A 14248-nucleotide genomic window follows, 5' to 3' on the forward strand; every position below is an offset into this window, starting at 1 on the left:
CACAAGAGTCATCCTATACTAGCATTTACTTGAAATTTGGTCTTTGCATTGACTTTAAATCAACTCATTGGAAAATAAATTTAGTCTTATCCTAAATAATCATATCCATGAAATCATGTGTAGGAAATGCTGGTTATATCTTTCCCAGAACATGTTAAACATAAATGCATAACTATTAAAATATCAATAGAAACATCCATTGGTTCACTTCTCGTTGTCCACAAGGCACCATGGGGTTACATGCACTGCAGTGCAAGTCTTTTTTTTTTTTTTAAGATTTATTTATTTTTATCTATTTATTTATTTTGGCTGTGCCAGGTCTTAGTTGTGGCATGCGGGATCTTTGTTGGGGATCTTTGTTGAGGCACACGGGATTTTTTTTTTTTTTTTTTTGGCTGCATTGGGTCTTCGTTGCTACGTGCAGGCTTTCTCTAGTTGCAGTGAGCAGGGGCTACTCTTCATTGCGATGTTCGGGCTCTAGGCATGTGGGCTTCAGTAGTTGTGGCACGCGGGCTCAGTAGTTGTGGCTCTTGGGCTTGGTTGCTCCGCGACATGTGGGATCTTCCCAGACCTGGGTTCGAACCTGTGTCCCCTGCATGGGCAGGCAGGTTCTTAACCACTGTGCCACCAGGGAAGTCCCACATGGGATCTTTTAGTTGCGGCATGCAGACTTCTTAGTTGTGGCACGTGGACACTTAGTTGTGTCATGTGGGATCTAGTTCCCCAACCAGGGATCGAACCCAGGCCCCCTGCATTGGGAGCGTGTCTTACCCACTGGACCACCAGGGAAGTCCCCTACAGTGCAAATCTTATGTGAGTCACACCACAGTGCCCGGACCCCAGAAAGTGTGTGCATCAGGTTGAGCCTTTGTAACTCCTCTGTGGCCAATCTCACCTTTGTGCCCAAGCTCCAGTTCTGTATCTCCAGCTGCTATCAAATATTTCTGCCTGTCAATGTAGTCTCCTCTAAAGATCAGCCTGTCCAGTTTCCCTCCACTGCCCCTCATTTCCGGGTGACCTTGGATCCAGCCTTGGACATCATCTTTTACCTTCCACAGACTCTCCTGCATCAGCCTTCACATCCCGACGCTCCTTCCTTCCAGAATCTCGCACATGTCCTTCCCTATCCATTCCCTCAGCTGCCTTGTGGTCCAGGCTTTCCTGGCCAGTGCCGGCAGGTGTATATCTCCCTGGAATTATACATCCCTAATGACGCTCCAGCCTCAGAAGCCATCAGGGAATGTCCCCTGTGTACAGGTCAAGTTTAGACTTGAAAGCATAGCATTGAAAGCACACAGAAAGCAGAATGGAGCAGTAGTGCGTTAAGGTCGCTGAGGTCACACCATGTGGGTTTGCGACCTCACCCTCCCTCACCGAAAGTGTGACATCCTCACGCTACTCAACGACTGAGCCTTAGTTACATCTTCTACAAAGGAGGTCATAGGGCTCCTGTTAGGATTTAAAAAGATATGTTCTGTAAAACACTTACCATGGTGCCTGCTTCTTAGAGAGCGCTCTATGAGTCGCAGTTATAATTATCCTATGATTAGTTATCTGTTATGTCAGATCATTTATAGTCTGGCCCCCGGCTATCCCTTCCAATTAAACCTTTCACTTTTCCTCACTCAGAGTCGCATTTTCACAGGCTGCTCGTCTCTGCCCTCAAGCCTTTGTGTAGACGTCTCGTGAAGCCTTACTAACCTTTCTATTTTTCTAAGTTTATCAAAATCTTGCACATCCTTCTAACCCTGCCTCAGCTTTTGTTTTCTCCAAAAAGTAAGATATCTTCTCTGACCTCATTTATTGTGCCCTTCCTTCCTCTGGATCCGATTTTGCTCTTTTTCTTCATCACATTTATTTGGCACTTAACTTTATCTGCGTTGCACTGTTGTTTTTTCTCGGTTTCCTATTTAACTTTGTATGTATCCGTATCTTGTTTCCTTAAGTTGAGCGTGAGTTTCTTGATGTGGAGGCCTATTCTGAGGCATGTGAAGCAGTGATTAAGAGCAGCAGCTGTGGGGATGGACTTCCTGAGTTCATGCCATGACATCACCACTCACTAACTGTGTGACCTTGAGTAAGCTACTTAATCTTCATGTGCCTCAGTTTCTCCACCTATCCAAATGTGATAATAAAAGTACCTAGTTTTCATGAGTTTAGATGAGTGAATACTTAGTGCAGCCACTTACTGATTTAGTACAAGTGAAATTCTTAGAATAGGGCCTGGCATATAGTACCTGATAAGGGTTGGTGGTGTTATTATTACCAGTCCTACTGCTTTCTCCTACAGTAGTGATCACACATAAATATGCTTAATACATATTGTTGAATGGGTGCCTACTTTCCCTCTAGCTCTCTTCAATTTTCTATTAGTCCACTTTTCTTACATGCATATTAGCAGGAAAATTGAAAGTCTCCTTTCATTTAATTCCAAAGCAAAAAAGAAATCCCATGGGTTTAAATAGCTTTGGCTGTCTGGTTAAAGGAAACAGACCAACTCGTTGAGAGAGAGAAACAGTTCTGTTTTGTTTTGTTTTGTTTTTTTGGTACTAAATTTGAAGAGGAATTTTTTATAAGATTATTTATGGGGCAGGATGCTGGTGGCTGGGGAGCACTCATACTTCTAAAACCTACCTAGCATGCTGTGATTAGGAAAAAAAATTTTCCATTAAACCCAGGAACTGTATCAGATTATATCGGCATCCCCGGAGGACTAGGTCCACAGGGAGGTGGATTACACAGAGAGCTTTGTGCCTGTCCCTTCATCCAGCGATTCAGCTGGGAAACCAAAGAGAAAGATTAGTGGTGCTTGCAAAAGGGCAAGTGCAACCCAGAAATTGTAATCTGAAATTACATCTTACATCATAGTTGTATTTTTGTCTTCAGGGAGCAGTGTTGTCGGTAACTTACTGTAATTACTATAACCAGATCCTTAAACTATGTCTGCAGAGAGCATGGAAAAAAAAACACCTGCCCTTTATGTGACAGTGTCTCAAAGAATATATTAGACTTTTAAATCAAATATTCTTATTATTTTTAGTACAGTGTTCCATACACGAATCAGGTATTTTAGTTACAGACACACTTTGCCGTTCCTTCAGAAAGTGAGAGCCTACCAAGACATAATGGTTGTTTTGTAGAGTTAGGAAGCATGATGATGAGGGGGAGCTGTTATACCAATTTTATTTAGATTTTCAGATGACTCTTTAACAAATGACATTAGAACATTAGTCATCTTGAGATCAAAAGAAAGTTTTGCCATAAGTTAAAAAACTGGTTTTAAGAGAGGAAGTAGAAATCATCATGGGCATTTCTCTCAGTGGAGATCAGTTAGCAGACTATTATAAGGGCCTGGGATTTAATATGTTTTATAAATTATATGGTAAAGTGATTTCATAATGGAATATCCATTTTTTTAATGACTCTAAGTTGCAAATACAAAATCAATGGAAATAAATTTCAGTAAGACAGAAATGCCTACATGAACAGACAAGAGAATTATAGGTGATAGATAATGCAAAGGAATTGGTAAAAATAAACAAAGAAAAACCAGACAGAATCAGATTGTACGCTGGCTGATGTGATTTGGCAAAGATCTGGGAGTCCCTATATCCTATTCTTAGTGAGAGATTTCAGCCTGTAAAGTTCTTGACACATCAGTAAACATGTTGGAAGATACTGTTCTACTTACACCAAACAGGTATCCAGTAGGTGGTCTAAATAGAAAAAAGGAGATTTAAGCGAAGTAAGTAAATTTGGGTATGATAAATCCATAATAAGTTATAAAAGGAAACAAGGCATACTTTAGGAGAAACTTTATAAACCTTAGATGGGGAAAAACCAAGTTTCTGGGCAGATGTGGAATGCCTCTCCTTCCACTACAAACACATAGAAATGTTGTATTAAAAATATTATATGTATGTATTTAAATTAAATTCATATTTCAGCAAAAAAGTGAGAAGAATTTTCAGGTGCCAGAAATATATAAGAAATCAATAGCCAAAGCTATATGTGGGAAGACACAGGGATGGTAGGGACTAGGGCGCTAACCTGCCTGGGGACAGGAATCAAGATTACATAACCTCTTCATGACATGGGTCTGGAACTAGGCTCACCAGGTAAAGCTGGGGGCTGGCAAACTGTTGCTGCACTGGTGAACCAGGCATGAAAACTACCTGCAAGTTGTTATAGGAAGTAGCTGCCCACATCATGTCATTAGTGGAAATAGTCACCCTCCAGAAATAAGCTTAAAGCCATCATCTTTCTTTTGTATGGGTCCAAATGTGCACTGCTTTCTCCATGTGGAAACCCTGAACTGAGAAAATAACTCAGAAACTAGTCCAGAATCATTGAACGCTTTAGGGCTCTGGCAGAGGCAACTGTGAAAGCAATCCTATTAGATTTGTTTTTGTTTTCATTTTTGCCTTTTTTTTTTTCAACAAAACATCATGGACCTCTTATGAAGACAAGCTTATAAGCAAAAACTGCTAAGCACTTAAGTATACATACCACCTTGAAGTCAACCAACAGAAGCAACAAAATAAACTGAAAAACCAAATAAAATAGACAGATCTTAAAGGGACTTTAAGAATGTCTAAACTATTGAAAGATAAAAAAGAATTCCTCAAGAGAGGAAAAATAAATAAAAAAGGAGACTATGAAATAGAACCAAATAGAAATGCTAGAAAAGAAAAAAAGATTCATTGAGATGAAAAACAAAAACACCTCAACAAAGTAGGCAGTAAACTAAACATAGCTAAAGAGAGATTTAGTGAATTGGAAGATAGATCTAGGGACTCACCTGGAATGCAATATACAAAGTTAGTAAGGTATAAAGTATGAAAAAGAACATAAATCACAAAAAGGATAGAAAGAGAGGCTTTGATGTAATTGGATCCTCAAAGGAGAGAATAGAGGGTTCATTGAAGATCAGTATGTGGTCTCATAAAACATTCTTTGGTATTTTTGTCAGAGATTTAAGACTGTATTAGGTAAGCCTTGGGAAGGTTCTCTATTATTTATTTTATGTTTTAATTTTGACTGGTAGCATCCATACTAATTTATATACATTAGTGTATTGAAGTATGGCCAGACAAGACAAGCCTAGAATGCCTGACACAGTCTTCCTCCGTGAACTTTTGCTGTGTTTACTGTTCTCTGTTACAGCTGCTGATGTAGAGAAAAACAGCAAGTAGCCAAGTGAGGTGCTAACAGGAACAGTGCTTCTGGGGGAACCAGCCAGCTGACCAGTTTCTAAGGGTAGTAGTACTCTGGAAACTACTCTGGCCAGTTGCCTGCTGCCTGTGCTGCCACATTTCTTAGACTGTGAAGCTAGAGGCTCAGCTTCCATGTGCTCTGGGCAAAGGCAGAAAGGAAGCATGAGGGCCAGCCTGTACATGTTCCCTTTTACCTTCTCCTTTCCACTCTCTCTCCATTCTGGGGACTGCAATTCCAGGGGCTCACACATCAGCTTATCTCCCTGCAACCTTAAAGAACTTCATTTATTCTGTGACACAGAGAGAAAAGGAGACTTCAGTGGTTATTTTTTACTCTCTGGTGGAGAAAACTGGTACAGCAGTGTTCTTTAAGATGGGTGAAAATATGGCTTAGTAATAAAGAACATGTACCTTAGGAATAAAAAGACTGACCTCTGTTCAGATCCTGTCCTGCTAATTATTGGATATCTTTTGAAAAGTTACTTCATCTTTCCGTGTTTTAGTTTCCCCGTTTGTAAAATCAGCTAAAAAATACCTTCTGTAGAATGTTATATTGAAAGCATTTACTTGGCAGTTAAAAAAAAAAATTAGTTCTTGACCTCCTGTTATATCACTATGTAGGTACAGAATTCAGGCATTCTGTCTTGATTTCAAACACTATAGTCTACCTTGTCATCAAACCATAGGGCCAAATTTGGGGTTCATAAGAATGCAGTGACCATGGATATGGGGTTCTGAAGAAAGCAAGGGGAAGGGGAGGGAAGATGTGCTCTCTTCTGCCTGCACATCCAGAGCTTATTGTTTAGTTTCTGCTTTGCCTAGGGAGGCCCAGGGCAGGGAGGTGCACAGGGCCCGTTGTGGAATTGGGCCCTGGCCTTCCTAACCACTTCAGTTCATACTGGCCCATTTCCCGTGTACCTGCGAACTGTGGGCAGAAAAGGCTTAACCACGGCAGCCCCTTGAACTCAAGTGGCACGAGAAGACGCAGAAGCAACCAGCTCAGTCTCCTCTGACCTTGGCAGCTGGGAGACCGTGCTCTGAAGTTTGGGAGTAAATCAACCCACAGTCCTGGTTTCTGCCTAAGAGCAGGATATTGTGTTGTCTCTTACACACACACACACACACACACACACACACACACACACGAGTCTCTCTCTCTTTCTTTTTGTCTTCCCCCTGTCTTTTTTCCCTCCCCTTTTCTCTTCCTGCCTGACTCTCTTTTGTTCCTTCCCCTTGCTCATCCAAGAATCTCTCTTTTCTCGTGTTCCAGCCTACCTTCTGTCCTTGTAGGCATTATTTCATCCCTGGGTGGCTCTCGGGCAGAAGGCGAACCACTGTGTTGACCTGTGCTCTGTCACACAGCTACCAATGAAAAAACCAGCTCCAGACTTCCGCTAGATGGAATAAAGCAGCTACACCAGGCTAAATGCAGACACAGTTCCCTAGTAACCATGGAGAAGCATGCATCCTAAAATTCCTGACCTTCCACCCAAGACTCCATAATCTTGGCTCTGCCATATCTCGATCTCATGATTCAGGAATGAAGTTGATCTTTCCATGGGGTGTATCTTTCAGCTATAGAAGAGCAGCGGCAGCCGCTCTGCAAAATGAATGTGCTTCTTATTTCTGTCCTGTGAGGAAGTGGTAGGAGTGGAGACCGTCCAGGAGCGTTTCTACTTCTAAGACTGGGGGAAGGGACAGAACAACCTTGAAGGGTGAGGCTCTGGCTTACTTCATCATTAGACTTCAGTGAATATTCCTGCTTTTATACCAACTTGCTCATCTGTTGCCCTGCTAACCCTACACAGACATGCATGAGCATGCCTACCTTTGCCATTGCAGAGCTGGAGAAATGCAGAGTTGGTTGCCCTCCTGACAGGAGGTGCAACGATCACATGACCTTGACTCCCTTAGGTTTAGAGACAGGTTTAGCGAGTCTAAACCTAGGGAATCAATTAGTAAGAATTTACTTATTTTAATTAGTTTCTTTTTTGTTTTTTTTCCTTTTGAAAATAACATATAAATAATGTGTGGGTTGATGTGGGTAGGAGACGTACAGGGAGAGAAACAAGAAAATAGGGGGAAAAAAAATATCACTTTCACCCTCAGGAGTCAAACAACCATTGTGGACATTTTCATGTGTTTCCTTCCAAAGTTTTTTCATGCCTATTTTTAGAATTAAAAAAATTGTTATCATTTAATTTTATAATCTGCCTTTTCCTTTCAACATTATAGCACATATTTCCCCATTATTACAAGTGCTTTTTAATGGCTTTGAGATATTTCTTTAATGGATATAACACCATTTATTTAACTGTTCCCAGTTTCTGAAAATGTAGGTTGATTCAACTTCCTGCTATTATAAGTACTGCTGTGATGACCATCTCAGATGAACAAGAGTGCCTTGAGATTCTAGTAGGTGTCAGTCCTTGACTGCGTCCTATATACAGGGTCCCTGGTGTCAAGGAATTTACAGTCTAGTTTGGGAGCAAAAAATAGAGTTCTAGGTTAATCCTGAGCTCCTTCCTTTCATCTTTTCAGATTGGCAAAGTGAAAGTATGTATTATACTGCTGAATTTAAAAAGAAAAGAAAAAAAAAACAGAACCAAGAGGGGTGTATATATTGATCATTATTGATATATAACACATAGCTAGATTGGCCTGGACAGAAAATGCATTGTTAATGATAGCAAATATTATGAGGAGATGAAATTCAAAGAGAACTTGGTCTACTTTTAGCTTGGCCTGGGAAGTATCTAATAACTGACAATAATCTATACATTTTCCCCTGTTTGATTTATTTATTTATTTTAAATTTATTTATTTTTGGCTGCATTGCGTCTTTGTTGCTACGTGCGGGCTTTCGCTAGTCGGGGCGAGCGGGGGCTACTCTTTATTGCGGTGCATGGGCTTCTCATTGCAGTGGCTTCTCTTGTTCCAGAGCACAGGCTTTAGGTGTGCAGGCTCAGTAGTTGTGGCTCACGGGCTCTAGAGCGCAGGCTCAGTAGTTGTGGCGCACGGGCTTAGCTGCTCCGCAGCATGTGGGATCTTTCCGGACCAAGGCTTGAACCTGTGTCCCCTGCATTGGCAGGCAGATTCTTAACCACGGCGCCACCAGGGAAGCCCCCCCACCACCACCGCATTTGATTTAAATGCTCTGATTAGAGTTGAATGTTTTTCGTATATCTCAAAGTATGTAAATTTCATTTAAGAATATGTTCTTTAAATTGCAGCTAACATTGGTGGTTGACTATCTGAATTACAGTTATGATTTTTATGGGCCTGCTGAGATTTACTTTTCCCCTTGTTTTCATTTTTAAAATCGATTTGAATCTCATGGAAAAATATTCCCAAAAAGGGCTATGAAATTTATAAAACCACAGCAGACTGAAAACCAATGTCCTGATGGTGTATTTGTGAGTGTGCGATGGGGTATTACTGCAGGGCAGGAGTGGAGTGTACACAGAGAGTGAAATAGGAAACAGCCCATTTGAAAGATGTTTTCAGACACCAGGATTGTGGGATATTAGAATGAAGTGTGTGTACCCTTCCAAACCTAAGCCTTGCAAGTGTTGGTGTGATAGGAACTTTGCTCGCGTCTTGGCAGAATGCTCCAAGGACACCCTGTCTGCTGTGAACAGGGACGCATCTCAACCTCTCTTTCTTCTTTCAGATTGATGACCCCAACAGCAGCCTTGAGGAGGTGATGGATGAGGCTGATGCCATCAGCTCTGTGAACAATCTGGGAAGCAAGCAAGCCTTGCATGCAGATTACCTGGGTTCTGAATACCAGACAGGACAGCTGTACCCGTTCTCCCTCAGCAGTGACCCCGACACGGCCACGTTCACTCTCACAAATGCAGCTCCAATGACCCCATCCTTCCAGAAACGGTGGTACGTGAATCTCAACAGCCTGATGGACCGGGCCCTGAGCCCACAGTGTGGCGATGGGGAAGAGCTCTACATCATCGCAGGTGCCGTGCCTTCAGACCTCAAGGTCAAAGACAAAGTGACCGTCCCGGAGTTTGTTTGGCTGGCAGCCTGTTGTGCTGTCCCTGGAGGAGGCTGGGCCATGGGCTTTGTCAAGCACACCGGGGACCGGGAGGTCATAGAAGATGTGATGGTGAAAGAACTTGAGAAACTGCTTCCATTCACGCCTCAGCTGTTCCAGAACAACTGTGGGGAAAGTGAACAAGACACAGAGAAGATGAAAAAAATCCTGGAAGTGGTCAACCAAGTCCAGGATGAGGAGCGAAGGGTAGACTCTGAAGGGGACTCTGGGACCCTCTCCAGCACGAGGAGTACCAGGTCCACTCTGCTGCCTCCAGAGGCATCTGGGGAAAGGAGTAGCCTTTTGAGAAAACTCTTGGGCTTCGCTGCTACCCCATTCATCAAGCTTTGCCAATTAATTTATTTCCTTGCAGTCAGAATCCTGAAGTACCTTGTGTATTTCCTGTGGTATGTCACCAAACAGGTGACTTGTGGTCTAGAAAGTTGTCTTTACCGCCTGGGGTCAGCCACCGTCTCCTACTTCTTGACCATTGGGGAGGAGCTGGCCAGCATTCCCTGGAAGGTACTCAAAGTCATGGTCAGGATCACCAGGGCCATTCTCCGGATCCTTTGTTGCCTGCTGAAGGTTGTTTGCCGTATCGTGGGCATCCCTGTCCGAGTCCTTGTGGACGTGGCCACTTTTCCTGTGTACACCATAGGCGCAGTTCCAATTGTGTGCAGGGACATTGCAATGGGCCTTGGTGGCATCATCTCTCTGTTCTTTGACACTGCTTTTGGCACCATGGGTGGCCTATTTCAGGTCATTTTTACTGTCGGCAAGCAGATTGGCTACAAGATTACTTTTGACAATCCTGGGGAATTATAGAAAAAAAAAAAAACTGAGTGCCCAGTCACAGTGAATTTGATTTTTTTTTTTAATAGAGAAAGCTGGAATATTTTGCCTATGTAATGGGTTTCTGTTCACTGTCAATTATTGTAATATTTTGGCCTTTGGTGGGGGGTGTCTGCCTGTTTTTGCAAAGGAAGATGATACAATTTTGACTTCACCCAAGAGAAGTGTTCAAGGTGAGATTATGTGTAGGTCGCCTGCTGTGATGTGGGTGAACTTCTAAGCCATCACCTTCAGTTATTCACTCTGATACAGGTGACCATGTGAGAGACTCAGGTGTTCATCTGTGATAATTAAAAATTACAGGAAAGGAGGACAACTTTAAACCAAAGGCTTTCCAAGAAAAGTAGAAAGGAGTCTTGTTCCTCCTATTAATCTCTGAGACTTAAGGCAAAACTGATATAAATGTTCCTGGCCAATTTGTTATCATTTTGCTTCTTTTTCTCCCCAACTCAGCTGACCTGGTGAGGTAAAGACATGCTTCCCTGTTGAAATAACTTTCTTAGGACATAGAATCTGCTATATCTCTTAGCTTTCCATGGCTCCCAAGGACCTGTAAGGTTGTTTTGTTTTTTTTCTTCGAAGTTGAATTTCGCTGCACTTTTTCTTTTAGGTAATGATAAGCATTTTATGGCAAACGTGGCATAACAAATTCTGAATGCAAGGACTAAGGTTGTTTGCCCCTTGAATGCTTTAGTACAGCCCTCCCAGGTAAAAAGAAAAGGGAGTGCATAGGTCAGACCCCTGCTCTGAGCAGGTGCTGTAGGTCCGAGGATATCCTTAGCCAAGCTTGGATTAACTTGACATATATTAAATCTCTGGCTGAGAAGACAGAGCTCAAAGACCTACATGTTAAGCTAATATGAAAATTCATATTCTGCAACATACTAGATCATTCTTTCTTACACTTCAAACAAGTACCCAATACCAAAAGTAGAAAGTAGTAAAACACTCTGACTTCTGTCCTTAAATGATTGCTTTGGTATAAAGGTATAAAAAAGAGCCCCCAACTAAAAACTCTTCTGGCCATCTCGGAAAAAAAAAAATCCATATACATATATATAAGTTTACATAGGGATAACCTTGATTCAGAATCATTATCTCAGGAAATTATTTTTTAGTGTGTTTGAGGCTAGAAAACATAACTCTCCCGTTAATTCAAGTTCTACGTGAGAGCTAATCCCCAATTTTTTGATTAAGCACTTGTCATTTTAAATCTTGCACTGAAAATGATTGACAGGAAGAAGCTGAAGCGCCCAGACTTTGCTCTGCCTTCCACAGCTGAGATGGAATCACCTGGATTTTTCTGAGTTTTCTAAAGAAGTGCTGTGGGGTATAATAGAAAAGGACCAAGGGTAAACTACTGATTTGGGGATTGCAGGCCACCATGCATCTGAAAGTTTGATGCAGAAACTTGGGGTCCAGAAAGGCAACAAGGAGAGAAGGGTGGGTCAACCATTTGCATCAAGTCGGTGGACAAGAAATGTGACTGTAGTGAGAGTTACATTTTGTAGAAAAATAATTGAATTGGACCCAGAGTGGAAGAGCAAGCTGCCATCCTGATCAATTTGTGATGCAAGGTAAGGTAGTATGACACCAGACTGCGAACGTGTCATAGGGAGCTATGCACCAGATTACCTAAGACTCTGAAGCAGTATTTTACCAACACTTCTGTTAGCATAAAAATCTGTAGTCGGACTTTCCTTCGTTTTAGCAGCATGAAAGTACACGAGGAGCAAGGGTTTACCTTGGTACTGATGGGTCAGGAATCCTGCTGGATGAAAGAAAGGGAATTTCAGAAGGGACCAGCGAGATGGTCTGAGCAAAGCCTCATTTGATGAGGAAGCTGAGGCCTGATGCTAGCTGATGGCATATCAGGAGCCAAGGTCTTCTGCATATGTCCCATCACACCTGGGATGTCAGATCTGTGGTCCAGCTGCCTGCCTGGGCCAGGGCAGAGTTTTCTCCATCATCCGTCAAACAGACTAGGCTCTGATGGATCAAATGGGTTTGGCCTATATGATGAAACAGCTAGCCATCCATGCATAACGTCATGCTTACTGCCTCCCATGGACTCGATATCCCCTCAGAGTACTTATTTGCATACTGAAAGACCCAAAGAGGGCATCCATGGTAGCTTGAGTCCCTTGGCACCATGGAAGGAGCAAGGTATTTGAACTGCTGCTTGAGAACCATTTGAAAATGTCTTCCTTTTCAGTTCCAGTTGTTTAGCGTCTTATTTATTTATTATGGTGTGGCCTTTTTTGAAATCTGGAAAGGAAAAAATATCCCTGAGTTTAGGTGGCTGAGACCCTTTGCTCTGGACCACTGGTATTGGCTGTGCCTCTGGTTCACTGGCTCCAGCAGGTGGCTGGACTGCTGGCCTGTTCCCAGTGATCTACTTTGGACTTTGGGGTGGGAGTTTGGGTTGACGAGCCCCATCTCTGGCTTGAAGATTTTTCTGTGGCTCCGTTATATTCTCAGGCCTTTGGGGACGTCAGCCAACTCTTCATCACTATGGAGCTGATTTTCTAGTCTGGATCAGACATGTCTTTGGACACTTTTCTTTTCCATTGTGCCTTTTGAGTGTTTGCTTCTCGGCATCAGCACTTGCCCCTAAATGCAGACGACGGTGTCAGGAGAAGGAACTAGAGTGAAACCCTGGTCATTCGTTCAGTCATTCATCCATCAAACGTGCAACAGCAAAGTTGCAGAGGTCGACGATACACGGACCCCATGTTTGAGGAGTTCACACATCTAGTGGTGAGGACATGGTGCAGCTCATCCGTGTACCACATCATGGTGAGCCTGCAATGGTACTAACAGCATGAACCTGAAGCACAGCAGGAAAGACCACGAAACCGTGGACACTGGGGAAGCCTTTACAGAGGGTGTGACAAAAGTCAATTTGACATTTTAAAGCTATGTACAATGCTGTGCACCTTACAATGCTCAATAAAGTAATTGTTGACCATGCATCAACCATTCTGGAAGATATCTAAAGGGGGAGAATCCTGATGGCTGTAATGAGGTGTGGGGGGTTATCTGTGATTTTAATTTTTTTCCCATTTTCTTCTTGATCAACATTAACTCAAGCTGTTTCCACTCCCATCTGGATTTTTTTTTTTTAATTTTGAATCATATGTGAGAAAACAGAGAAGGTTAGATCAGTGAAACAAGCCCTAGAACTTCTTTTCCATGTTGTTTCTCTGAAAAACTATCTGGGACATGAAATATTTGAAGCACCCGGGGCTTATTGCTTCACTGACTCTGAATCACATAGCAAGTTATAGAAACACTCTGATTTGTTTATTCATTAGGAAACACCCCCCCCCCCCCCCCAGTGTGAGAAAGGACAAGCAGTCTCTGGAGGGAGGTGGTCCTCTCTGTGGCCTTTATTAGGTGGAGGTGGCAGGAATTCTTGGCTGCCTTCCCAGTGTGGGCAGGGTCTTATGTGTGATTCTGTGTCTTGTTCAGCATTTCACCTAAACTCATCACAGTACGAGCTTTTCAAAATGTTACACTATGAGCCATATAGTGTGGACTCCTTGACCTTTATAAATGGGTTCTCAGACAGAATTCTCATTGTCTCTTTCTGTTGTTATTTACTCCCAGATTATGGCTTGATTTCTAATAATTACACTCCAAACCTATTGCTTTTAAGCTTAAATTTCAACAAAGAAAGCACTCATGACCACTTGTCTTCATTGATTGTATGCAGTGACTAGGAGTTCACAGAGAGATGCTCTCAGGAGGGGATCAAGGTCACTCCTGGAGGCCGTGTTGCCTAATGGTTAAGAGCGCAGGCTCTGGAGTCCAAATGACTTAGGCTTGAATCCTGGCTTCCCTGCTCAACAACCATGTGATATTGGGCAAGTTACCACCCAAAGCTTTAGCTTCCTTGTCTATGCAATGGGGCTAATTATTAGTACCTACCTCAGAGAGTTGTTATGAAAATTCAATGAGTTAATGAAGATAAAGCATTTATCCCCATGCCTGTCACATGGCGAGTGCCCAGTAAATGTTAACTGTTGTCGATATAGCTATTGGTCATAATATCCATACACCTTGGATGAAATGATGAAGTTGCGTTAGACCTCAGGATGTTTCTAGATCAGAGCTGGAAGGGTTA

At 42.5% G+C, this 14248-nt stretch overlaps 1 protein-coding gene across 1 annotated transcript in view; it reads left to right on the forward strand.

Moving 5' to 3' along the window:
* Positions 1-13098, forward strand: part of ENDOD1 (endonuclease domain containing 1) — a 30636-nt gene extending 17538 nt beyond the window's left edge. Inside the window, exon 2 of the mRNA XM_027087832.1 lies at positions 8890-13098. Within this exon, the coding sequence (XP_026943633.1) occupies positions 8890-10092 (1203 nt within the window). The 3' untranslated portion in view covers positions 10093-13098. The remainder of the gene's footprint in view (positions 1-8889) is intronic.
* Positions 13099-14248: the final 1150 nt, after the last annotated feature.

The sequence above is a fragment of the Aethalodelphis obliquidens genome, unplaced genomic scaffold (genome assembly GCF_003676395.1).
Source record: "Aethalodelphis obliquidens isolate GAN/ISIS:26980383/991018 unplaced genomic scaffold, ASM367639v1 scaffold60, whole genome shotgun sequence".
Classification (NCBI taxonomy): Eukaryota; Metazoa; Chordata; class Mammalia; order Artiodactyla; family Delphinidae; genus Aethalodelphis; species Aethalodelphis obliquidens.